Source organism: Coloeus monedula (genome assembly GCF_965178545.1).
Source record: "Coloeus monedula genome assembly, chromosome: 1".
Taxonomy (NCBI): domain Eukaryota; kingdom Metazoa; phylum Chordata; class Aves; order Passeriformes; family Corvidae; genus Coloeus; species Coloeus monedula.
The window spans coordinates 47,891,047-47,918,607 of NC_138781.1; the positions used below are offsets into that span (position 1 = coordinate 47,891,047).

The 27,561-nt window shown below is 40.8% G+C and overlaps 2 protein-coding genes across 3 annotated transcripts in view; one reads left to right on the forward strand and one right to left on the reverse strand.

The window, feature by feature from the left end:
- Window positions 1-7,269: 7,269 nt before the first annotated feature.
- LOC309570468 (uncharacterized protein) lies at window positions 7,270-26,830 on the reverse strand (the record flags this gene model as incomplete). Its single annotated transcript, XM_082277297.1, has 2 exons — window positions 26,723-26,830; window positions 7,270-8,156 (listed from the first exon to the last, which is right to left on the reverse strand). Exon 2 carries the CDS (start codon window positions 8,146-8,148, stop codon window positions 7,270-7,272), a length of 879 nt encoding a protein of 292 aa, XP_082133423.1. The 5' UTR covers window positions 8,149-8,156; window positions 26,723-26,830.
- The window catches only part of SEPTIN7 (septin 7), a 63,536-nt gene continuing 59,981 nt past the window's right edge, over window positions 24,007-27,561 (forward strand). For both annotated transcript variants that reach the window (XM_082290151.1, XM_082290152.1), the window contains exons 1-2: window positions 24,007-24,025; window positions 26,719-26,821. In XM_082290151.1, coding sequence (XP_082146277.1) covers window positions 26,812-26,821 — 10 coding nt within the window. In that variant the 5' untranslated portion in view covers window positions 24,007-24,025; window positions 26,719-26,811. The remainder of the gene's footprint in view (window positions 24,026-26,718; window positions 26,822-27,561) is intronic.

The window sequence follows — 27,561 nt, forward strand, 5'->3', positions numbered from 1 at the left end:
TTTTGCAATAAAGTAGTCAAAACACTTTTTAAAGACAAGTAATGTAGACAAGTATTTGCTTCCTACACAACTGAACCCTCTTTCGATAACATTCAATTTTCCAGCTAGGTATTTCAAGGAAATAAAGAACACACAGAAACAGCATATAAGTGTCATGTCCAATAGACTATTTCAATCACAGTGTCTTTGGTGAAGGTGAGTAATACCTGAAAACAGGGCATTACAAACACTAGTAAATTCATAAAACATGAAGTCATACATCTAGGCATTTCAGGTCTATCTATCTATCTATCTATCTATCTATCTTTTATATTTAGTATATTATCTAACAGAGGTGTTCCCATGGACTCCATGAGCACAAGATTAACTATCAAAAAGTGCTATCAATGTATAACCAAACAGTACATGCTTTCCATATATTTGACCATAGTTTTTAACCATGTTTTTTACAGGACTTTGGGCATTACATTGGACTGTTAAGGAGGAAAAAAAGAAATTGTTGGCAAGGAGTTTAGAGACATCCTGTGTAGGAAGAGTCCATGCTGCCAGTTTATCCAAGAAGGACACTTAATGATGTCATGACCCAGAAGCTGTTTCAAAAAACATATTTATGATATGATGCAAATAACCCCAACCCTTATTTTTCCACACTTCCATGCAGATTATGTGTTTTGCATTAAAATTTACACACTGTAAGGAGTGTGTATGAAGTTTGGCTTTGTAACAAGCACATAATTTTTTCAAAAACTCTCTAACACTCTAACTTTCTGTTATTACAACAACACAAGAACTTTCCTTATCTGGAGGACTAAGGAAAAGTTTCGGATTATGCTAATGGATCTACTTTGAAACAAGCTCTTGAAATATTCTTGGCTTATATAGTGGATTCATCATCAAAAAGACCATTATCTCGCATTATGAATCCTAAATGTCTTTATAACTGATTCTTACAGAACTGTGCTCTATTTCTAGTATTGCTCAGTCATCACAGCAAAATCACTAAGTACTTATCTCCTAATGTAAAATAGAAGTTCAGAATGATGTAATTCAGAATACAAATACAAAGAAGTAATCTGAATTAAGTTTCAGCATTTTCCTTTTCTATGTTTCCAGGGTTTTTTCCCACATTATGCACTAATAATTTAACTAACTGGACTGAACCATAATGTATTTTGAGTATTTTTATACTGTTATAATCGTATTTTAGCAGTTTGTTGTTTTCTTACGAAATACAGTTTTGAGATTTTTTTTTTCTGTTAATAGAGAGCTTTGACTGTTCAAGATTGTATAACCCTTAAATTGCAAAATTCCCACTGTCAGCAATGGCAGTAGCATTCAGTCAGTCCTATGTGTAATCAGATGTCAACCCTCACACATGGCTTAAGTAAAAGAGTTTGATTTTTACTTACTGATAAGTATTTCAAATCACCTTTTGTTGCAAAAGACAAGTGAGTAGCTTTACTGGAGTAACTGGAGCTATATGCATAGGTGTGTTCAGCTTAATGACTGCCACTAGATAAACTATCAGCAAAGCCCAAAAGACAGGGACACATAAGTCATCCTCTGACAAAAGCAGGAGTCAAAACCAAGCAGTGAACTGTAAAAGCTTGTATTCATTGATTCTAGCCCAGGGGTTCAACGACTGGGTTTAGACTGGAACCTAAAGATCAAATGCACAAGGAGTACCTGAAATTGAAAATTGCAACTGAATGTCTGAAAAGTGACTTTCAGGAGGTTTATGGTTGATGTTTTGGTGCCGAGACACCAACAATTTTGTTCATACAGAGCAGCTTCTCAGAAAAACCAGGAAGGATGGTCTAACTACTTTGGACAAGTTACATGTGGTTTTGTGGTAGATTAGACAGGAGTTGGTGGTACAAGTCCTTCTCTGTGTGAAATCCTTGCTCCTTAAGGTTGCTCCTTAATCTTGCTTAATCAATTCATTTAAGTGCCAGGTGCAGCCTCCAAGGGCAGATCTGGGAGCCAAGTCACGTGCTGAGTAAGCCCAGTGGCAGAAGGGTAAGTGCAGTGGTGGACTCAGGACCTGCCTACCCAGAGAGAGCAGAGTCCAGGCTGGTCCAACTTGAGGCACAAAGGGAGAGACTCGTCACTTTGGAATGAATTTGGAGAGGATTCCAGATTGTAGGCATGCCAGTAACTTTAACAGAAGCTAGAGTCACATTTTTACAGGTAAAGGAAACAGAACGAAGTGACAAAGTGATTTAAATGCCAGTAAGTGGCACAATCTGCAACACTTGGCTTCAGCTGTTCAGCATTTGTTCCCAAGGCCCTGATGTGCATACTGCTACCTCAAGTCTAATGTCAAGTACTAGATGTGCTGTTGCTTTAGTATGTGCACAGACAAAGCCCGAGTCCATGTTCCTAGGCTGCTGTAGATGTCCTTTAATCAAAAGGGGACAACTGGAACATACAAAGGGAGACTGCTGGGGCCACAGTGGCACAGGGTACACAGTACTTGTTTCCCATCAGAACCTGTCATTGACTTTACTTTTTATAGAAAGAATGTCCTGATATGAGTAAAGAGAATAAAGAGCTGAGTACTGTACATACTGAACTGATGTTTAATTCATTCTGTAATATTTGATTTATTCTCTAATATTTTCCTTCTGCAATTAAAAAAAAAAAAAACACAGTGTAGCAGGAAATTAATTTTAAGCTCAACAATTCATTTTAAGAAAAAACATTTTTCTTTGGGAAAGCATAACTCATAACTCCTTTCCTGAAATAATAAAATAAAATAATAAAAAAAAAAAAAGCAGCAATAAAATGTCACATTGCATTACATGTCTAAGTATTTTTTTTCCCTAATCTAATATGCAAAGTATGACAGCAGTACCTTATTCTAGGCTAGGAAGCACTTGCTAATGTAAATAGGCAGCAAGCTCAGCTCCCAAAGGCTTGCTCTCTCAGCAGTGGCAGCCTGAACAGCCCCTTCATGCCTATGGTGCCCTGCTTAGACCACAACAGCTCATCAGTGCATGTTCAGCTGCAGCACTGCTCATAAACAGGTACACATCTGGCTATAGGGAAAGCCTGGTAAGGATTTACCGAGACCTGCCCAACCCCAGTGGGGTTTACTTATTAACAAATAATCAAACGGAGAACTGGAATTACAGGACACGTGGCACACATCATTGCCTTGCTCCTGGTCATCCCAGCAGTCACTGCTAATGCCTGCAAGCGGAAGGGTGGAAGGGCGAGAGGGGCCTTTGCTCAAGGCTCTGATTCCCTGGCATAGGAAATGTATTTTTCAATCTCTCAGCTCAGCAGCTTGCATCTGTGACTCTTGTACAAACAACGCATTAGATGGTGCATTTTTCAAATAGCTTAACACTCCTGGAAACCTCCTGTGTCTCCCAAGACACGAGTCTTTCACATGGATGAAGGAAACTGCCATGAAGGTTGTATCTCACCTCACTTAAGGAAGTAATCATTGCTGGTATGAGTGAAGGGCTAAGGGTTAGGCTGCCTTCCTGCTTCTACTGATCTATATTCCCTGCTACACGACTATAACTGCACAAAGCAACCATTTTCTACCTTAAACAATAAGTGCATGTGTGTGCCTCTCACAAGGATCACATCATTGGGTTGTAATCTATCAAAGCCTCTTTCTTTAGATAATTGAAGTAATGGATGTATACCAGGACAATACAGTAAACACACTACAAAACAAGAGATGCTGTATTTTTCCCGTAGCAATTGTTCAATGGAAGCCTGTGTTCATAACTTTTACAGCATTTTATAAGCATTTGCTGGTGAATGTGGCTCTTTCTTATTGCTGCAGAGCACTTTTAAAAAAAGCATGTGGTAAAACTTAAAAGGGGGCCAAGAGGTGAACATTTTATCTTGCTTCATTTGCATACCTGTAGAATAATCTTGTAGGTGGCAGCCAAAGACGACAGTCATGATGCAGCAACAATAATAGTTAGGATGGAATAACAGAATGGCCTGGGTTAGAAGAGGCTTTTAAAGATCATCTAGTTCTAGACTCCCTGCCATGGGCAGGGACTCCTTCCCCTAGACTGGGTTGCTCAGAGCCCCCATCCAATCTGGCTTTGAACACTTCCAGGGATGGGGCAGCCACAACTTCCCTGGGCAGCCTGTTCCAGTGCCTTACCACCCTCACAGTAAAGAATTTTTTTCATGTATCTAAACTAAACCTACTCTCTTTCAGTTTGAAGCCATTCCCCCTCATCGTATCACTACATGCTCCAGTGAAAAGTCCATCTTCTTCCTTGTAGGTTCCCTTCAGGTACTGGAAGGCTGAATTCAGGTCACCCTGAAGCCTTTTCTTCTCCAAGCTGAACAATCCCAATTCTCTCAGCCTTCCCTCACAGGAGAGGTGCTCCATCACTCTAGTTGGTTACTGTGCTGCTTGTGAGTTTGCAAGGTTTGTTTCATGACAGCCCTTCTCTGGATACAGAAAAGTGCCCCAAATACAGGCCTGACTCTGGAAACCTTTATTCAGACAAGTGACCGTACTGACTTGATATGTCCCCAAAGGACAGGGTCGATGGACAAGACAGGTGTGGCACCTGGTGCCTCATATTACTGTTAGCATTTGTATTACAGCTGTTTCTTGTGCTAGAGAACAAAGCAGCATTTACACAGAGGTCATCCAATGTAAGGGGCAACAGGTGTCCAAGAGGCAACACAGTACAAGAACAAGAGATGCTTCGGCCAACATGACATGACAAGCTGGGCTCAAAGAGTGGCCAAGATGCTGGTAGGCATTATTACAAATCTAAGATTTAAGGGTGCATTTGAAGGAGGATACTGTGCTCATTATTCACTGTTGAGCATCCTCAGCCTCCTATTTTGCAAGAGTTAGACTGTAGACAGGGGTGGGAATTTAGGATTTCACCCAGTTGGTGTAAAAAAAACCCAACAAAACTGATTGTTTCAGCAAGACATTGCCTGGTACACAGAGATCTATTACACTTGCACAGCAGCTCCAAAGGATGCTGCATACTTTGGATTGACAGAGCAAGCATGATTCAGTCTGGAGATGCACCATGTGCCCTACAAAGCCAGGAGGGATTGGAGTTGCCATGCAGGAGCAAGTCAGCAGACTACAGGAGCAGTAATTCCACTGCATCCCATGCTGGAGCTAATGCTGTTTGCAAATTCACCTAGTGAGTCACGTCTGCTTGCATTAAAAGAAATACAAAAACAAAATACTCTTCCTATGTCTCACTGGCAAGAAGAGACTGAAACTGGCTAGGCTGGTTGGGAACTAACCTGGAGGCAACCCTAGTTAGCAGATTTTCTAAATAAGGTGAGTGTTTTTTGTTTCTGTATCTGAAGACAAGAGGGACAGAGATGGGGGCAGGTAGCGTCCTAAATTTAAGTTTGCAAAGTTCTTTATTAATTTCACAAAAAGCAGTCACAAAATTGTATCTTCCATCTTTGAATCAAATAAATAGAATCTACAGAACCCTGAAATTTACTTGTCAAGTTCAGTTTTTTAAAGTTCAGTGACATATTTAGTGAAGCGTTTGCTTTTGAAGATCACTACAGGAATGGAAGAAGTTTGGATTTATTATATTGTACACAGAACACAGTATTTTTCAAACCTCAAGGACCCATTTGCATTTATTTCTCAAAATGAACACAATTTTGCAGAATCTTCTGAAGCCTGTGAATTGCTGTATGAAAAGAGACACACACACCCCCCCCCCGCTATTCACAACCCAGAAAAATGGGACATTAACCTCACATAAAACCCACTGGCTTGCATCTTGCTTCCTCATTAAGCCTGTGCCACTTTTGCAGTAGATTTCAAAGGTGCAAGTTCGCTTTTGTTTTTCCAACAATCAATCCACAAAGTAACATTTAACTTAAAAGAGAATTCCCCAAAATCCTGATTTCCTACTTGAAGATATCCCCATCAGTTACATGCTATTTTTTCAACATTACATATTTGAAAACCAAGATAAATGTTTTTAAGCAATTTGAAGCCCTTACTACAAGAGAGAAAACAAGTATTATTTGTATTGTTTGTTTTCCCACAATGTATTTTTATGGGAGAGCTGCGGGGACCATATTTTGCATTCAGTGAACAACTTCTGTGGTGTAAAATGTCTCTTTTTGGTATTCAAATAACCACAAAAGCAATGTAGCTACATCTCATTGCCATAGACATTACCACCTAAAGCAACCAGAATGAAAAAAAAGGTTATTTCTTACCTCATCCATTGTGAAAGACATGGATTTATGAGATAACATTTGGCAGTCCTGTGACCAACCATAACAAAAATCTCTTTCCCTTGGGCACCCAAGAACCACAATATATTGTAACACTTCCAGTTCTTAAACAGTGCTGAACCACATTGTGCAGGGCTGCATACCTTTCTGAAAAGAATATGCATTTTCCTTGTTGTCATAAAAAGTATTTGTTTATCAAATGTACCAAAAAGAAAAAAAAAATTGTACCTTAGGAAAGAAATGGATGGAATTCTGTGAGAAACAAAGGCAAACTTAGTGTCTGCATTGTTGCTCCTGCCTGCCTGGCTATGACTCTATGTACAGAAATATTGCATTATTGATAAATTTCTGTATGCTGCTGAAATGAAAATTGCTATTTTCATCCTCCTAGTACCTGGACATGTTGTTAAGGCGTACTTTTAATAACGGCAGCAAGAAATTATAAAATAAACAGTAAATTCATTCATTTATCAACAGTAAATTTTACCTTTTTGCCAACCACCTTTCCCTATTAGAGAACTGCACTGTGCCTCATGTGAAAGAAAAGGCCAGGAAAGGGCCATACTTGAAAATCCCTAACACAAAAGAAAGTATGTTAAGTTTCAAATCGCACATCATAAGTACAGGTCTCCAGTATTCCAGTATGGGCATAAAATAACCCCAGAGTCTCTTGGAGCCTTTGGACAGATACCTGTCCAAAACATATAATGGAAATACAACATTGAGAGCTTTATTGGAATAGGAAAGGCAAAAGGCATTTTTCTGCCTCTCTTGGAGTCCATGTTTTCCCATGTCACTTCTGTACTGCAGTGGACGTTTATCCCGGCTGGCAACAGCATTTCCGAGGAGCCAATTCAGCGTCTCAGGGACGTGCTAGACCAGCCTAGGCAGTAGGGCTTGGCAGTGGGATTCCCAGGGCACACAAGCATCTCTCCGGCCCCCTAGAAGGATTTTACCTAGTGCCTGCCACCAGCTGCCTTCAAATGGTTTGGTTGTGGGTTTGGTTGTGGGTTTGTTTGTTTTTCAATGAGTCCTCATTCATTACGAGGTACTTGAGCACCCAGTCAGGACTCCGTGGGGGGAGCAGACAGTCGAGCGCCGCAGTGCCGCAGCCCGAGGCTCCCCAGGGATGAGGGCGGCTGGAGGGCCTCGCTCGCCCTGCCCATGCCGGTGTCCCTCTCCAGCCGGCCTCTCCCCACGCCACCTGCATGGGCGGGCAGCCGCACGGGGCGCAGCGGCCCCGCTCCCCGCCAGGCGCGCACGGAGCAGCGCGGCCCCGAGCGCGGCCCCGAGCGCGGCCCCGAGCGCGGCCCCGGCGCGGGCAGGGGGCGGTGCCACCGCCTTGCCCGGCGCGCTAAGCCCGGCGGACATCTTTGATCCGGGCAGAGCCGACCCGCCCGCCGTGCGGCCTTCGCGCTCCCGCAGCGTGCGCCCGGCTTCAAAATGGCCTCCGAGCGGTCCCTCTGTTCTCCGGCGCGGCGCGGGAGGAAGTAACAGCGAGACCGACCCCGGGCTGGGAGGGGCGGGGGAGAGACGTGGGGACCGCACCGGGCGGAGGGGCCGAGCCGGAAGCCGCTGCGTGCTCGGAGAGGCGGGCGGGGAGCGTGTGAGGAGCTGGGCGGAGGCGGCGAGGGAGAAGGAGGAGGAGCAGGCGGAGGCGGCGGCGGGAGCGGAGCCGCTAAGTCCGTCCGGCTGCGGGAGCGCGTAGGCGCTGTGTGCGGAAGGGCCGTGGCCCCTCGGCGGAATCGGCGTAGGGGGCGTTGGAGAATCGCCGCCGGGTTGGCTGGCGGGAGGCGCTCGGGGAGGAGGGGGCGGCCCGCTCGGTGCCGCCGCGGCTGAGGGAGGCAGGGCGGGAGGACAAGCAGCCAGCCGGAGCCCAGCGTCAGCAGCGGCAGCCGCACCGCCGCCGGCCAGCGCCATGGGTGAGTCTCCAACCCGGGGCCGAGGCGCGGCAGAGGGGCCGTGACAGTGCGAGCCTGCGGCCGTGGGGTCTCCGCGATGGGTGGGCTGAGAGGCAGCGCGGGGGGGGGATACAGCGGGCACCGCCGAGGCTCCCATCCCGGTGGCCCCGCCGCGGGGCCCCCCGTCCCTCTGGCCGCCCCCCGCCTTCCTCCTCCTCCTCAGATGCGGCTCCAGCCCCCCTCACCACCGCCTCTCCCCCCCCACCCCCCTCTCAGTCACTTCCTGCCTCGCCGAAATTGTATAATGCGTGCGCGGGGCTTGGGGAGCCGGGCGGCGAGAATGCCGGAGATATTTCTTCTCCCTCGCTTTTCTTCCCTTCCCCCTCCATCCTGGTCCCTCCTCCCCTTTTTCTCCTTTTGCGCCCAAATTTGGGAGGGAGGAATTTGCTGCTGCAGGAATTAAAGCAGCCTTTCAAATATGCGGGAGAGGAGCGGGTGGGACTGGAATCGCGGGAGGAGGGGGAAGGAAGGAAGGGGGCGCCCGTGCGCGGGTGGGAGCGTGTGTGGCAGCGGGAGCCCGCCAGCCGCCTGCCCGCCTCGCTTTCTGGCTTCTCCTGCTTTTTTTTTTTTTTTTTTTTTTTTTGGAATTTTTTTTTTCCCTTTAGGGCGTTTTTGGAGGGCTATATGTCTCTTGGATCTGGCTTTTACTGGCCGCTGCGCGGGCGCCCGCCCGCGCTGCCCCGCCGGCCCTGCCCCTGCAGCCCGACGGGGCCTCGGCCGATCGTTTCTAAAAAAGAGAAAGTAGAAATTACAATTTACGAACAGCTGTCCCGGGAGTCTGTATGAAACGCCTTTTTGAGCAGTTTCTGTTTGATCCGCTCGCTTAGCGAACTAGTCTTGCAGAATCAATTGGAGGAGTGCTTAGTGTTTCAGGAGGGTGGCTGGGAAAAGGGGCGATTATGTACGAAGATTTTTTTAATGGGCGACTTAAGGAAAAGCAGCTAAACTTATTTTAGCGTGAAGTTGTTCACGCTGAACCAGTTATGTGCAAATGTAATTCCGAGACAAGACAGCGTTCAGGAATCTTCTGCGTTTGTGTGCCGCCTCCTGCAGATGAAATATGAACAGAAGACTGTCACAACTACCCATTCACTGAATGTTTTTTCGTGGCCATTGTAATCTCCCTCTGATTGGCAGTGGCTTCAGGTTATGTTCAGTGAAAGAAATGCTTCCATATGCAGAAATACCTATGGTCTGTATTAATATCATGACCAAAAAAATATCAATTCATGTAAATTATGCAGGTTCAGCTCCCATGAAAGTTAGATGGGCCACTGCTATATAGCTGGGCTTAAAAGGTAGACCATACCTTCTTATGGAAGTGAGGTTTTTTGTAGTAATATCTTTCCAGTGCTAAATGATAATTTAATTTATGACTAGAACTTTCACTGAGATATCAAGCTAATATTATTTTTTCTTTATAATTCTAAATACATTGTAAAGCTTTTGCCTGCTGAAATGTTAGGACATAAGGGAAGATGTATTTCTGTGTAGTGTTTAGCATCTTTCACTTCATACCTGCTTAGTTGGTGGAATTACTAGCATCTTTGGCTGTTGATTTGTGAACATAGGAGCAGTTGTTCAGTCTGACTTTGCATGACTCCATATTTTTTTTTAAGCTGACTCGCGAATAGCAAAAATCAATAAGTAGAAATTTTTTACCTTAGCAGAGTGGGCTTCAAGAAGCCATTGCTTTAAAGGTCAATTACTACCTTGTCTGTGTTGGAACCTGAATTGGAATCCAAAAGCATTACCTGTTTTGTGTTTGCTGCTATGGAAGAGGGGGTTGTTACTCAAGTCATTTTGATATTGAAGCAGATGTAACAAGAACTGTGCATATCATCCATGCACAGTACACAATACAGCATTTCCTTCTGTTTACCCATCCGGACAAGCAACTGGTCTCAGTTAAAACAGTACTTCAGATATATACTTAGTGCATGTGTGTTTCTGTGTATATGGATAAAAACTTGACTCTTTATCTTGTACGGAAATAAAGGATCGGATTTGTCTGCTTTATAAGCTAAAATACAATAGTTTTTTGCTTTTTTTCTTTCATAGAAATGTCTAAATGTGCACAGCAGAATTGGTTTTTTTTCTTTAACTGGCTGTCAACTTAGTGGTACTTAGTCTCTTCCATGGGGCAGGTTCATACTTCGTGTGCTCTACATTGTGCAGTTCTAGTAGCTCAGTGCTGCTGCGGTGGTGTTTTTATTACTACCTTAGAATACCCATTAAGACAACAATAGTTACGAAATATAATGGCTGCAGATTCAAAACCTCGTTTTAAACACAGTCAGTGAAGGAAAATTTGCCTCAGAGAAGGTGTAGGAGAGAGAACTGTGGTATGTAGAACTGTAGTATGACACACAATTTTAGCTTCAGTTTATTGCCAGACTATTCACTTAACCTGTCTAGACCAGAGATGTGTATGTATGAGCGACAGTTCTGTTTTCTGTAAGTTGGTGCTCCAGCTCCTGAAATTGAGCTAGTTAATTGCAAATGTGTGCTCTGTAATTAGAATGGCATTTAGTCACCATTTAAGTAGTTTAGTTAAGCCTCGTTTAAATTAGTAATTCAGATTTGGGGTAGTGTTAAACTGTAGGCGGTCACAAACTATTCCCTAGGAGCCTTTGAATGTCTTGAGCTGATGTTTGTGGAATAGATGTCTTGCAGAGGTGGGGAGGGTGGCATGAGTGAGGTGAAGGCATTTCTCAACTGCAAGGGCCAGGAACTCAGTTCACAGAAACCAGTGACTTCCTGTTCACCTTGCCAGAGTGAGTTTCATGTATGTCAGGGATGAGTCAATTTTTTTCCCAGCCCTGTTTTAATGGTTGCATACTGATAGCTCTGTAATGTCATCAGGTAGCTCTTTTCTATTCTGTGGGGTTTTTTAATAGGAAAGAACTAAGTCAGCATTTACTTACATAACTTCAGTTTAATGCAGCAGCCCTGCAAAAAACAGGTATTGCCTTCATTGCGTGGACATGGCTGTGAAACTCCTGTAAGCCGCAACATCCTTAGGTACATTAAAAATCAAAATGTAGCCAGTAGGTTCATAAGCACTTCAGAGGCCAATGTGTATCCACTTTCCTTTTGACAGAGTTTGAGTTAGAGCAATGTAAAACACACGCCTGACTAAACCTTGTTCTGATGTGCATCCTGGACTTCCTTCCCCCAACAGCCACTTAATCTTCTGCTTTTTGTGCATCTGTGCTGTTCCACGCTTCAAATGTGCCTTACAGGAACCTGCTGGTCGCATGGGCTGGCAGGGCTGCTGCTCAGAGCTACTGCCCAGCAGCCCTTCTTAGGGCCACTCATGGGGAACAGAATAGTTCTGTATCTTATTTTCAAATGGCTCTTTATGTGGCTGTTTTCACACCACATTTCTGTCATTTAATGTAGTGACACATTCAGTACAGATTTGAAAATAATTTTGGAAGCGGTATTGCTGTACAATATCACTTTGGGTGTTTCATTCAGAAGCACTTGAGAAACTAAAGTAGAACTGAATTATTTCTTAGTGGCACAGAAGATTTAGAGGTTTTTTTTGGTCAACATTGAAAATAACACCTCTAGATACAGCTTTTCTTAATTGCTTTTTTTTTTGCTTATTATTACTATTACTCTTATTACTTACAACTATTAATAGTTGTGTGCTTCATATTTTTTAATCTGGATACTTAAGGTGTTGACAACCAGGGGAAGGATTGATTAAAACATTAGGTAGATTTCTTCCTCCCATGACCCATTGTAGCTCTAGGGGGATCAATATTAAGATACAGCACATAGTTTTGGTCTGGCATTTGTAAAATAGAGCTTTTTAAATGGAAAGATTGCATCATACTCACAAAATACGTGAAACCTGAAGAAAAGAAAAATTACTTTAGACTGCTCTTTTGTTTGACCATGAAAAAGATCAAAGGATGACAGTGGTCTTTAGAAGTGTGCTCTTAAAGCAGAGAATAGCCCATATGAGGCTTTTTTTCCAGTGCTGTGGGGTAAAGCATGACAGGAGAACGACCAGAAAAATAGAAGTACAAACTAGGTATATGAGGTGTGCTCTTCAACATTGTTGGTGAGTGTTGAGCTACAAAGTAGTAGTGTATCAAATTCCAATCAAAACAGTCAATATATGCAGAAATCAGTCAGTCATACAGTGCTGTTATTCCAAAGAAACCTTTCAGAAAGGCAGCTGAAGTCCTTGATGGCAGAATTTCTGGAGTGACATTTGTCTGAGAAGGCATTGTGGGTCATTGGAGTTGATGCTGAGAGAAATTTAAGATGGCATGAAGCTTGGTACTGCTGCCAGTGGTTGTCACTGAATTATGGGCAGGTACATTCTTAGAAGAACAATGCATTAAATATTGTGTATTTTTATATACTGTACATTTAAAGCACTATTCATGTAATGATTCAAGTTGAACTCTAAATAAAATTAAACTTGACCTAGTGAGGTGGTCAAAACTGCCAAGAATGGTTATGTTAACGTTAACATAAAGCTTAAGTGGAGCCTATTCCAGTGTGGGCCAGTTGCAATGTTTTAATTTCATTTATGTGTAATTCTGTCACAGTGTGCAGGAAATTCTAGTGTGCCCGTCAGTGTCCTCTGCTTTCCTTTTTGTTCTTTTGTAAGAACCTTACCATGTGGTTTTATAGCTTACACTGATACATAACTGGACTGCAGTTGAAAAATCCTGTCTTGATTGTATGTTTTTTCTACACACAGTGTAGAAAAGCTTCCAGTGTTCATATAGTGGTGTGATTAGATGAGCTTGCTGATGTAATGGAAAGTTAACCTTAGAGTAGTTTTCAGCTGGGCGTGTGAGCTAATCTCACTTGTTCCATATTGTGCAGTTATCAGAACTGATAGGAGGGCAGCCTGAGCTCACCCCTGGTGGTGCAGTTCCTGCGTGAATCTGTTGGCCAGCTGCTTGAAAGGAGGCAATTCTGCTCTGCCCACCCTCGTGCCCCTCAACCCAGTAGTGAGTCAGTTCATGGAGCTCAGCTCACAGGGTCTGCCTGTTTTTTCTTCTTCAAGACGATTTTTCTTTCTATTAGTTGAGTTCCCTGAACCTTTCATACTATGTGATTGCAGAAGTGTTGGCATGGAAAAAGAAATGCAAGTGAGCTCAAGGCAAGAGATGGAACTTCAGCTGATCATCTTGGTTTAGTGAGATACAGCCTCGGTTTAGCGTGTGCTTTAGACTGGTGTAACATGGCGCTGCTGCAAAGAGAAGAGAGCTTGATTTTCTGTTCCCACCCAAACGCTGAATCTTAACGTAGGCTGACAGTTGCTGTGTTAGTGTGCCCAAGGCACAGAGATACGTGGTAGTTGATCTAGTTGTACAACTTGTTTATTTCCACTCTGTCAGTGGTTGAGATAGGGAAGGAGGAAGACTGTATCCTGTTGGAGGAATTAGTGCTAGTGGTTGAGAATGTAGTACTCTCCCCTTGGTGAGAGCTGGTGACTTATCTGAGGATAAACACAAGTGGGCAAAGTTTAATGGCTTTTGTTTCAGCTCCTGTCGCTTACTCCTTGATCAGTGAATGGGGTGAGGTGCCTGGCTTTTTATTACTGGCTGTTGAATCATTGCCTATGACGTTTATGGTAATAGTATATTAGAATTAGGACTTTTCTGGTGATTTGCAAAACTAAGGCCCTCATTAGCGATGGCTGGAGAAGTCTTCCAGTGCAGAGGGTCTTGTAGTTGTGACGAGATCCTGACTGTGATGGTATCTTAAGTTGAGATACCAGTTTTAGCTGGCTTCCTGTTATAAAAGAAAAAAAAAAAAAGGCAGTTGTGAGGCATTAAAAGCTGTTGCTGGAGAAACGTAATTCTGTGGAAGCTTTCTGACAGCAGAGGCTTTTCTGAATCTGTGATCTTACCAGTATATACTGTAGTAAAATTCCAGATGCTGGCTCAAATGTAGTATAATGCTTTCACATTTGGTACAGTGAAAAATTCCAAAGTAGACTGATGACAAGAAATCTTCTCTCTTAATTCTCCTCATCCCTTGCTTCTGGAAACAAACACATCCTAATTGTAGTCAGTAAAAGTATACTAACAAACCAAGAGATTCAAGATTATCTTAGTTTCCTCTTGGGAGGCTTTGCCAGATGGTGTGAAATCAAGGTCTGAGTAATCTCTTGATGATGGGTAAAGAGAAGCTGGTCCTGTTGCCTTCTGTGTTCTTTATTTTTGTAGCACTTAGTTGAGGGAGAACTTAGCGGAGAATAGGCTGCAAACTGCTGCAGTATGGTACTGAAGTTGGCAGTCACCTCCTACTGTTCAGCTGTGCCAAATAGTGCCCTTCAGTGCTCTTATTTGCAGTTCGGTGGACATCTGCAAACCAGTAAGTTCTCAGTGCAGTGGAAAGAACTGAAAGTTTCTGTGTGAGAGACTGAAGCAATGAGGAACAAGACCTTCAGGAGACTGGGGCAAAACCCATAGTATGTGGTTGTTTGTTGTACAGTTGAGGATTGTGGATAAAAGGAATCTGCTTTTCAGTCAGTTAAAGAAAAAATGCCTGAATGTTACAAGTTCAAAACAATGCTGAAGACTAGATGCTTGAAAGGAGGAGAAAGTAGGGGTAATGAGCCCCCATCCCATAAAAATTTGGCAACGAAAGCTGGGATTTTCAGCAGGGAGTTTTTCCTTACCAGCAGTTTCAAATTGAGCAAGTTAATTTTTGAGCTGGGTGGTGGTGTTCCTTTCATGTATTTAATAACAGGGACTCTGTAGAAGGTCTTTTGAGGTTTGTTGTGTTCAGAATTCTTGAACAGTTGAAACTTTCAGCTGGTCAGTTCAAAATTATATTAATACTCAGTATTTTATGCAGACCAAGTTAAGTTATTTGAATGTTAGTATGTTAGTAATGAAGGGTCACTGACATCTTCTTTGTCCAAAGACATGCAAGAGTTGATTTGGAGAAGACTTTGAAAGTGCTTAAGACACAGCTTCTGTGAAGAAGTGTTCAATGGATGGCCTCTAACCTGGTCGCTTAATGATTTTCACTTGCCCCGGCTTTGTGTCTCTGGCTTCTCACCTTGTGATCTGCCTGCAAGGCATCCAGTGTCCCCCTAGGTAAACGTGACTCTTTTTTGGTATGTTCAGTTCTTTGTCGCTGTGGGCATCAGCAATGAGCCCGGGTTTCCTGTTGCTTTGAATTGTGTTTCTGGTGTGGCAGCAAGGTGTGGAGAGGATTTAACTCCCACTCGAAAATTTGGCAGGGCTAATCATGCAGGATAGCTGCTCTGCTGGTATACATGTTGGACCATGTAATGCATGCTCTTCATAGCCAGCTTCCTCACTAAAGCCAAAAACAAAAGGACTTGGGAAGTTGAGAAACCAACAGCTTTGGTGCTGTTAATCACTGGGATGGTTTACAATCCAGCTGTGGCTTCACTCCTTACAGTCTTTAGTTTTGTCACCCAAAATAGTTTGACTGCTGGTGATTTGGTTGCTCTCAGATGTGTTGCTTTCCTCTTTTAAAAACGTGTGCAGTAAACACCAAGTTAAAAATCAAATTTTTGACATAGAATAAATGAAATAAAACTTTAGGGTTTCTAAATGCCAAACTATTCTACAGGTGAATAGCAGTTACACCAGTTCTATATTGTTACAGTCTTAATATTAAACCTGGATGATAAATTTTACTGTAGATATGGACCATTCTTTTTATCAGTTGCTATTGCAACCCACAGGGAAACAATCTTAACTTTTACTTACTATCTTCCATACATAGTAATTATAATGGGAGCTATCTTTCTGTGGTATCTCTCTAGCTTAAAAATAAAGATAATTAAAAACAATGCAGCCAGCCAGCTGTGTTTCATAACATCTAAATTTAACACATGGAGAGGTTTTTAATACTTGACTTGGCATAATTCTTTGAAATAACACCTGTGTCTTTTTTAAATCATCTTGGTCTCATTAGAATTCTTTATATTCTAAATAGAGAACTCAGTGTGGAAATAGTTAAAAGGTAAAATTCTCTAACTATTAGTAATGTAGTAATACCCCTCAGGACCACTCTCAAGGTTTGATGAACCTTGTAGTAGAAGTATTGAAACACAAAAATGAACATGATTTCAGCATATCATGAAAACTCAATTTATAATTAAAAAGCCTCAATTCTGTATTTTGGTGTCATTAAAATATGCTCTCATGGGGGGAAAATGGGTGCTGTGGAGAAATACCTACCCTGCTTCAAGTCATAATAAATACTGTAACTTAACTTTAAACTAGCACTATGCTTCTTTTCATAAAATACATTTTTAAACGATTCATTGGTGACACCTTGCTAATTGAGGTAGTCGCAAGATATGTTTTAATTTTGTCCAAAGAAATTGTTTGAGACGGAGGAGTTGGTGTTTTCAGAAGTATTTGTGTTTCACTGTTCTGTGGTGGTAGTTTGCTACTGCACAAAGCTGCAGTAAACTTCAAAAAACGAGGGACAGGGTTATGTGCCTTAGAATTTTAGGTCGAAATGTCTGTTTTGGTGAAACCTGCAGGACTTTTGAAAGCTTCTCTATGGCAGAGGGTAAGGAGTTAAGCATAGATACTAGTATAGGAAAATATGAATATACAGAAAACCAGATGACTTCCATATTGGAATGAGTTGCATCCGCTCTACAGAAATGTATGGTAAAAGCCCTTCACCCTAGTTACTTTTCAAATGAGAATTGTCCATGTTAACAGAAGAATCAGGATGAAATACTGTAATTTGTCTCTTTAAGGGGAACATGCTTCATTTAGACTATGTTGAATGTACTTGAGTATTTTTGCATGAATGATTCACCTCTCATTAGCATTTCTGCACCTACATGTTCAAGAAATTTTACTAGATCTGATAGTAGCCCTTTGGGCTAGAAATGTAATAATGCAATTTCTTGTCCTGCCATCCTTACAGCTGCTTGATGAAGAGGGAGAATGGGATGTGCTGCTGGGAAGTTCATTTCTCTGAGGATTCAAGGCATCAAACAGAAGGAAGTGCAAAGTGCACACCTGCAAATGCCTTTTTCAGAGTGCCTTGGTTGAAATACTGCCAGTTGGATTGCAGCAGTCTGCCGTTCTGAGCAGTTGACTTCTGTGCTTGGGCGTATATGAGATGCCTGTGCTGTTGCTGCTGCTTCACCCAGGGATTTGGTGTGGGAATCAGTTTGGGTTTGTTCTTGAGGTTTTGGTTTTTGTTTTTTTTTTTCTTTTTTCTTTTTTGGTTTTTTGATCACCACCTGCTGAATCTTTGAGTTAACTGATCGATCTGTATGCAAATTTTGAAGGAAAATGTGATGTTAAGGTGAACCTGAAGGAACTGAAAAATGCTTGGCAGTGCCTTAGGTGAAAAGGATATGTCAAAGCATGACATGTTACTATGTTTCTTAATACTTACTGTGCTTTGTTGCTTTTTTCCTACTGTGTTTCCAGTGCTAAGTGAGACTCTTGAAATGGTCTCCATGTAAGAGGCACTAATTTACTTGGGAGAGAATTTCCATTTCCCTAAAGATGGCTCTTTTCAAACCCATGGTTTAGTTGAGGTCATAGGAGATGAAAATAGTGTGAGATAAAACTGAAAGGTGCCACCATTTTGGTATTGGTTGTTGGGGGGGGGTTTTTTGGTTTGGGGTTTGTTATTTTTAAAATTAATTTAAAATCTTTTATTTATATGTCTTTTGGGAAATACCTGCAAGCTGAATAGGCAAGAAACATGTTAAATATGAAGTGTAATAACGGATAGTTCATTTTCATTCTTGTTGGAGTTGGTTGTTTGTGTTTAGTGTGTTCTTTGCCTTGGAGGCTTTGTATCCAGGGATCTTCCACAGTTAGTTTGGTTCGGTTTTTAAATTTCTTTTTCTTTTGTAGCTTTCATCTTGAGACCTTGGTTCAGTGTTTGTATTGGAATAAACATTCAAGGATAGCAAAACTGAGGAGGAGGAGATACGGAGGTTAACAGTGGTGATCGACGCACTGAGTGATGTGTGGTTGATGCATGATCTGATGCTGTTCTTGACACCAGGTCCCCAGCTGCCATTTCATTTCGACCCCTACTTTATAGAGTGGAAGATAATCAGTCACTTCACTGTCAAATGTGATTCTGAGTTGGTCATTTCAGTTGGATGCAAGTTGCTGTGTGATGGTGGTTTATGTGCTGCTCTCTGCAGGCAAACTGAGGGTTTTTTTAAAGCCAGAGTAAAGGGGAAAATGCACAAAAACTCAAGAAGCTTTCAAACTGTATTCTTGTACTTAAAAATTTCATTTAAATTGCAAAAATGGTTTACTTTATTTTCCAGGAATTCATTGTATAGCTAATTCCAGTGGAGGTTGAAATATTACAAAACAGTTGTCAATATGTGTGGCTGGCCTGAATATTTTGTAGGGTCATCATGGGTAGAACTTTTAATATTGTATGTTTTAGTTATACAGGCCTGCTTTTATAGTTGGATAACCTTCCTCCCTCTCTGCCCCTTCACTCCCCCCATTTATCTATAATTAGTTTTATTTTTCTAAATACTTGCTTCATTTTTCTGTAGTTGTCTGCTTTCTTGCACTTTGGCTGCCCAAAGAAGTGCAGCACTGGCCGTGTTGGCTATAGTTGCTGTGCACGCTTATTGTACACTGTCTCTGAAGTCTCTCAGATTTCTTTTTAGTAGACAACTTAAGGCTTAGCAGTGTGCCTGCTACATCCTGTTTGTTTTCCTTTGGAGTTTTCTGCTTTCCTCCTGGATATGCTGCTGTGCCCAGCTCAACAGACAGATTATGCTGTCTACTCTCTGGTCTTTACAGTGCAGAATCCTTCTTGCAGAATCCTTTTGCTCTTAGACATCACACATGTTTCAGCACTATTTTTAATAAACCAAATGATAGTGTCTGGTATGGAAAAAAGAGAGAATCCTGAAGCTCGTTTTTCACTTGTACTCACTCACTATGCCTAGTGACATTTTGAGGAACAGTTGAATTAGTGCATTCAGCGGATCAGTGCTTGAAGTTATTAATTATTGACTTTTTCAGATTGCTGCTAGACACTGAAAGAGAGCCTCATTTCTTATTTGTGGTTATGCATTGAAAGGATTTTCTTTTTTATCAATCCTTTATGAAAATATTTTTTTTGTTTTCTCTAATGTAGGCCATACCCTCAGTTCACAGTCGGAAATCAAGTTGTTGTCTTGCAAAGGAAGACTGCAGCTGATGTCTGTTTGAGGGAATAGAAGTGCTCATTTCCTTTCCATCAGTGCTAGACTGCCATCATGCAGATTACAGCAGATGTTACTGATCCAGCAAATATTTTTACTTTACTCTGAATAATGAAAGGACAAAATGTGTTCATAGATGTTCAGCTTAAGTTTAACTTTGCAAATAGATCTGATGAGTTTCCCTTTTATATTGTTATTTCCATACTTTGTTCTTTTGTCGTTTGGGTTTTTTTCTGTTGGTTGTTCTTTTTAATATGGATTGTGTTTATCTTAAGGATTTTTGTAGAGAAAAAAGTCAAAGCTGAGGTACTACATATTGTCTTAACAAGTGCTCATGGATTGTAGGAGCATTATTACACTAAATACTGCTACCTGAAGCCTCTATTTTAAGAATGCAGTAACAAAAACTGTAAGTTGCAAGATGTGCAGTTGCCGTCTGTCTCTGGGATGTGGGAGGACAAGATAGGAAGATGTCTCACTTGTTTTCTTTATGTATTGCCTCCATATTGAGAAGTGAAAAAAATGCAAAGTTTGATAAACTTTAGAAAATTTAAAGGAGTTTTGAAGATGTTGGTAAGGCCTTCTTGCAAGTTTGGGGGGCTTCTCTTTATTGATGTAGAGACTTCAAACAACTAGCAATGTTAGAAAGAAGACAATAAAAAGTTGCTATGTCAGGGATAGTGGAGGAAATAGAAGTAAACAGTGTTTATAGTCTTTCTGCCTAAAACTAGGAACTATCAAACTGGTCACTCACAGCATGGTAGTAGGACATTGCATAGAAATACTGTGGCTAAAGAGTTTGCAGAAATTTAGCTAAAAGTTCTAAAAAGATTATTTTAATTATTGAAATCATTGTTAGAGCAGGTGCAAATTCTTGTGTTTTAGCAGCACTGACATATTTTCAAAGTAAACTGTGTATGAAGAAAACTTGCCCTACATCTAGATACCTTATCAGAATAAATTGACACCATAACAAATGTAAATTGTAGAAAAAAATACTGTGTTCAGAAGGTGCTCCTGGTTCCAGCTGTGTGAAATGAGTTTGAAATGATCATCTTTTCATTGCTGATGACAACAAACACTGCTATCATATGCCAAATGTAGGGGATATCTTCCCTTTTTAATATTTTATGTTGTGGTCAGATTTCAACAATTTTTGGGTTTTCTGTGACACTTCTGGGTACTTTAAAAAACAGTATTCCCTAGGAGGTCACTGGAGGAAAAAAAAGTATTTATTTCTCTTAGAACAAGTTGATTGAGTAGTGCTAAAGCCAGCTTTGCTTGGAAAGGACAGTGACTCTCCGATGTCACACTGCTTTTCTGTTTGGTCTTCTCTTTTCTCTCCATCTGTCTTCATTAATATTTGCTGCTAGTTTGGCTATGTCATAAATCCTTGAAGAGTTTTCATAACATCATATTACAGGCTGCTGGTTGCTACCAGTGCACAGCAGCTGCACTTAAGCATATTGAGTGTGAGCTGAACTGTCAGGTTGCACATCACAGAGGTAAAAAATGGCTTTAGCTCACCTTGGAAGTCCATCTCCTCTTGACCAGAAGGATAAGGTATGCTCTTTTGTCAGGCACAGGACCTTAGGCCAGAGACTGTCATCTTTTGGCCCAGATGGTAATACCTGAAGAATGACTTTAAATTTAGCATTCCTGGACACAATCATCCGAGAATAAAGGAGAAATGTAAATTACAGTGTCTGAGCAATGATAAAGATGATAGACGCATTTAAAAAAAAAAGAGGGTTTTTTTTTTTATCGGTGTTCTCCCTTAGAACTGCTTGGGAAGCCACTGATGCCTTGTTTCTCTTTTCACTCATTTGCATAGTTAGAGCAGTTTGCTTCTGACTGTTAATTCATTGATTCAGATGATGTATCCAAAAACATCAGCTATGCAGCTGGTTTATGCAGGCTGTGACATTTTGCTTGAGGGAAACTTCCATTAAAGCAACATGGAGTACACAGAGTGGATGCATTGGAAGTCAGCTAAGGCCAAATTGATAATTGTATGGCTTGCCTTCGTTTGTGCTAGCTTAGATCCGAGATGGCTGACAACTACAAGAACATACAAATATTAGAAGACTTGATATAAAATGATAGCTGGAATGCAGCATGAGTGAATGTAAAGTGATAGATATGGACTGCTGTGCTGCATGCTCAGTGATAAGCTGTGAACATTTTTTAAAGCTCAGGAGTGAGATCTTGTGTACAGTTCAGTGTCATCAGCTCAGTACTCGTTACATGTTGGGAATTGGTAAGAAAGGATCAGAGAGTAAGAGATAGCACATGATCAGACACTGGATCTGTGAGTGTTTTGCCTCTTGGATGCTGTGTGTGCAGCTCTTGCCCTGGCCTCTCCAGAAGAGTACAGAGCTAGAGTTACATAAGAGCAGCAGGAGACATGAAATGGCTTCTTTTATATGCAGTATGATGGATGATTGGGGCTGTTTTCCAATGAAGATACTACTGTGCAGCAGTTAAGTTAACAGGATGTAATTTTGAAATGATAAAGTTCTCCTTTTTAACAATGTACAGAGGGAGTGCTTGCTACAGGGACTCTTGTGGATGCTGTTTTTTGTGATGATAAGAAGAATGTGCGTGGAAGAGAAATTGGTCAAATGCTGTTTAAGTGAAGAAATAACCCCATCTTAAATGCTTGTGAGATAGATCTTTGGTGACTGTGGAGGTGGTTAGAGAAACACTGCTCTGTTTATCCTGCTGTATGTGCTACCTTAGATGTATGTTTCTGGCCACTGTTGAAGGCAGCAACTTTGGTGTGACCCATGTGGCTGTTCTTGCTGGATGATAGGTTTTGAAACAGTACTGCTTTTGTCTGGTGAAGGAGGCCCTTCTGTGTGCTTGGTGAATTGGTGCTTGACAATGTTACCTTGTTTCGCAGATGGAAGCAGTGATGTGCAACATGATACCTGATAGTAATATAGTACTTAAGGTGGCTGATATTAAAATCTTTGAGTAGTGGGACTGCCGCAGGATTTGCAGTTATCAGTTGTATTCCAGCTTGTACAGCATGCTCCATTTCTGCTGCGTATGCATCTGCCTTCCTTCCAGAGCATCTTGTGCCACCCTTCTGCAGGGCACAGAGAAGGACTGGCATTGATCAGCAGTGCTTTGCTTTTTTTGTCCTCTCAGAAGAGTGCAGCAGCAGCGTACCCAATGTGCTGAGCTGTTACGGCTCTGGATGCTGATAGAACATGAAGTGAGCTGTAAAAACAGAGGGCTTATATTGCATTAGGTAGAAAAGCAGAAGGGGACTTCAGCGCCACTTTGAACTGCAGTCTCCATCACAGTGTAAATTTTCTAAAAATGGGTTCAGACTCTGGGACTAAGGGATTGATTAAAAAATTAGATGTTAAGGTGCAGAAGCTTCTTAACTGCTGGCCAGATCTGCTATAAAGATTTTTTTTTTTCACTTATTTTTTGGTATCAATATCTTGAAATACTCAAGCATGGGAAGATGTTTAGTGACAAACAAACTTAAAGGATCTTTGTGATACAGCTTTGTAGTTAAGGTATTGTAAGTGGTGCGTTGGAGAACTGTTGTAGACCTCTTGTCATGCACAGGGTTAGATGTTGTTGAACAGACACTTTAACTTGTGCACCCTACTTTGTTCTTTATTTTCTGGCTGTTGAACCATGACAGTTGTGCCCAAGGTTGCAACAGTGCTGTGGTGCTCAGTGCTGCAAATGAAGTGAATCAGTGCTGTTCACTGAATGTATAAAGTGACTTAGAAATACAGAATCCTGGGAGACATTTGCTGTGATGATGGCTTTGCTCTTTCTACCTTTTCCACACTAAAATACTATGGAGTAGTGTGGTGAAATGAGATTATGTATTCTGGTGAACACCTCAGAAGAAGAAACACTCTTGAACCCATTGCAGGTTCAGATAGTATATGGCAAACAAAAACCTTGTTGAATAACTGAAGTAAAAAGAGCTATTGTATAACTACCTGTATTGCTCATTAAATGTCTGGAGTTCATGTAGTACATTACCATGAAATTAGGTTGTTTTATGTATAATCCAAAGTAAATTAAGGTTACTAACAAAGTAAATTAAGGAGACCTACAAGAAGACTGAAGAGGGAATTTTAACAAAGGCATGAAGTGAGAGGACAAGGGGGAATGGCCTTAAACTGACAGAGGATAGGTTCAGATTAGCTATTAGGAAGAAATTCTTTATTGTGAGGGTGGTGAGGCACTGGAACCAGTTGTCCAGAGGAATTGTGGATGCCCCATCCCTGGAAGAGTTCAAGGTCAGGTGGGATGGGGCTTAGAGCAGACTGATCTAACAGAAGGTGTTTGTGCCCGTGACTGGGGGTTGAGAAGCCAATGTTCCTCAAGATCCCTTCCAAACCAAACCATTCTGTGATTCTGCTTAAAATGCTGTATACTGAGCATACTAGATGGAAAATATTGTGGGTTACTTTGATCAAATGTAAGTAACTTTTTCTTTTCTTTCTCACACTGCCCCTGTTTCTTCTCTGGATTGTGGCTGCACCTGTATGGACTCGCTGCTATGGTTCAAATTCATCATTTTACTGGACTACTTCTGGATGTATTCTATTGACATCTTCGATCCTGAAAATGTTGGAAATGTGTTGTTTACAAAGTAGCTGTAAGTATTACTTTGGTGTGGATGTTTTACAGCTAATGTGGAGATAGAAGCAGCACTAGTTTTTTATTAGATTAACTAAAATTGATCTTAGGTAGCAGCTGGTTGAAAATCAGGAGGGGATGAAAGTTAAGGGGAAGGTATAAGTATTAGAAACATGAAATCTCATTTGGCACCATGTTCAAGACAGTGGAAGTCAATTCTTTTACAAAAAAGGTACTGAGTTCTTTTAAAAGCTGTTGCAGGAATTAAAGAAACTCAATTCCTAATTTGTTTTGGTCTCTTTAGAAGTAGCAAGTTATGAACAAATATAACCATTTAAAAACCAGCATGTTGAAATCTTCAGTTTGAGTTGGTATACCAGAAATCTGACTCTGGCATCCAGCTGCAGTTTTTTAAAAGGCTCTTTCCTATTGATGACAAATGCTCACATTAAACATAGCATTAATGTCCAGTATATCTTGATCTTTCTGGTTAGTACCATTTATATTTCATTATCTAAAATTGTGGGTGTAATTACTGTAGACCCACTTAATAGAGCAAACAACCCAAAAAATCCCATCTGTTCTTTTTTAGCGTTTCATACTCAGTGATCTAAAAGTTCTTAGGAGTAGAACTATCCTAAATGTGGAGGTCTATATAAGGAGGAAGGGAAAAGAAATAACTTTTGTTCAAGACAAGAATTATATGGAAACCCATTCTTTTAAACAAAAGAAAAATTCACTAACAAGGGGGTGAGCTGTTTCTGGTAAGCGTGACACACATTAAAAGCTATGTAGATACTGAAAAATGCAGGTGATTGACAAATAGAACTATTAGGAGTGTCTGACTGTGATCACATATTTAATATGTGGTAGGATGAATAGCAGTTCCATATCCTTAATGGTTATTAAGGACCTGCACTGTTAAGCAGCTCTTTAATATCTTAAAAAGCACTGACCTGCATGTCATGTAATATCTCTGAAGCATTGGCTTCTGCTCAGGTCTTTAGATTGTGATAAATTCCATTCCTTACATGTAGTAATAGATTGGAAGATTAAAACAAATATTTGGATTTTAAATTCCTAGCTGATTTTTAAAATATTTTAAAACCTTTCAGATGAGATTATAGCTACACCAAAGGCTATATTGAAAAAAAAACTGCTTTAAAAAAGCTCTTTGATGATACAGTGCAAAGATCCCTACATCTAGAGAAGTAATAACATTTGTTGCATTCTGTATATTTAAATTTGAACCTCTAACTTAATCTTTGCAGTGGTGTAGCTTTGTTTGAGATTAATAGTGTATCTGCCAAATGGAGAAATCAGTTGTGTGGCTTAAAGCAGAGAGTCCATTCATTGACTAGTGCTGTTGGATTGCCAAGAGGTTAGTTCTTCTTGCATTCAATACTTCAAAGGTAATAGTGGTTTTATATCCTTGCTTTAGTTAAACAAAATTTTTTTATTTGAAAATTCTATGAGTTATTGCTGCATTGCTTACTCTGTCAGTTTTAGAAAGAAAAAATTTCAAAATAAGCATGAGTCAACCATATACCAAACTTAAATTAACCATACTGTATCCCATACAGAGAAGTTCTGAGGCAATAGGGCCTGTAATAAAAAATTTTTTTACAAATTATTTTTTAGAATTCCTCTATGCTCATGAAGATAATTTTAGGGAGTGGAATTTAAACTTGTAGACAGGACTTCTTCTGTGTGGATATATACAGCTCTCTTAAACTCTGAAACTGAGGCAGTATCACCATCACATGACATCCTCTCAGCTTTGCATGGACATAAAGCCTAAAGGCTGAAATCATTGCTCCATGACAAGCATTGCCTTGTGTTGCTTTAAGTAGACGTTTGTCTCAAGAAAGTGTTTTCAGATTCTTTGGAAAATGTCTGAACTGTCCAATCTCATAAGACAATCCTCAGACCTGCTGCATTAATAAACAAACAGTTGCAGGATTGTGCTGGAAGAGTAGTGCAAAGGTAGCAGAGTTGATCTTTGAAAGATTGCTGGGTCTAGTACAGTGAGGAGGAGGCATTTTAAGCACCTCCAGCATTTTCAGTAGTGTGGTGGGAAGAAGTAATGGCTAACATTCAAAATTCTTCCCTTGTTTCCCAGTAGGCACTACTTTGGGTAGGTTTTTCTGAGTACAAGGCAGCTGAAGTTTTGCCTTTATGGAGAGTTTGTTGCAAGGCATGCTGCTTTAGCGTAGGTCTGGGTTTAATGTTGAAGGCCTCCAGATGTGTGACTCAGAAGCAGAGGTGTCAGGTTGGTTCCCATCGTGCTGAGGCAGTACCACCATGACTTGGAAGTACAGGAAAGGTGCATTCATACTGCTGGCCTGTGTTTCAAATGGGCATTGGTACCAAGTTGATTGTTTTAATTTGTTTGCACGTGCACACTTTTGTGCCTGTACAAACAGTCATAATACGACAATTGTATTTGCTCAAAATACTCTTTGTATAGTTGACTTTCTGTGCTATTTTTTTTGGTTATCCAGTCAAAAAATTTTTTTTTCTTACTTTTTGTTGCAATTCATTTCACTGCCTTGAATGTAGACAGCTTGGGTTGTTCAGAGGTTGGGTAGATAGCACTTTTCTACGAATGTGAAAATGAAGTGAACATTTCAATAACTAAGAATACAAGCCAACTAAGAAATTACGTGCTTTCCTTTTAACTTTTTCTTTCCTGAATATCTCTTGCTTTAGCAACAGAAGAACCTTGAAGGATATGTGGGGTTTGCAAATCTTCCAAATCAAGTTTACCGAAAGTCTGTGAAGAGAGGATTTGAATTCACTCTCATGGTAGTAGGTAAGTTTGTTTCTTTGTTTTGAGTGTTGATCATTAGAAATGTTTTGACATAGTTCTTAAAATCTGTGATAATGATGTAAGTATGTTTTGCATGATCTCATGAGAAAACATGGATCTTCCCCTGCTAGACTGATAAATCTAGGTTGATTAGAAAGAACATGTCTGGTCTGCAAGTTGATGAGGAGATGAGTAAATTATGAGAACTGTACAGTTCATGCAGTCGTAAGAAAACAGTTTGGTGTGGATCTTGTCTAAAATGCTACTTGCAAGTATGACAGAAGTAATTTGAACTTGATTTTCATTTGAATAAAAGAGCTGGTTTTGTGGTTGAGTGCAACACAGCAAACCTTGTACATAACCAGGCAGTAGGATCCTGTATATCCTGCATTTCTGTGGCCACAGACCAAAAATCAAAGCTTTATTTAAACAAACCTTTCTAGTTTGGTTGCAAAGAAAACCAAATGTAAACAGTTTGTTCCCTATGGACTACAGAAAATAGGAAATTATCCTTAGTAGGAATGAGTAATACCATTCAGAACAGGTCATTTAGGCTTCAGTGATGACCCAAATTTGTCATCTTTCCTGCTAGGACATCTCATGTCTTTATTTTTTCTTGCTCTTTTGAGTACTTTTATGATAATAGACTGTTAGTAAAGTTGGGTACATTTGTGTGTAACTGATGCTACTGGGTATGTGGCCCTGTTTTGACATGCTAATGAGCAAAATAATACTAATAGTTT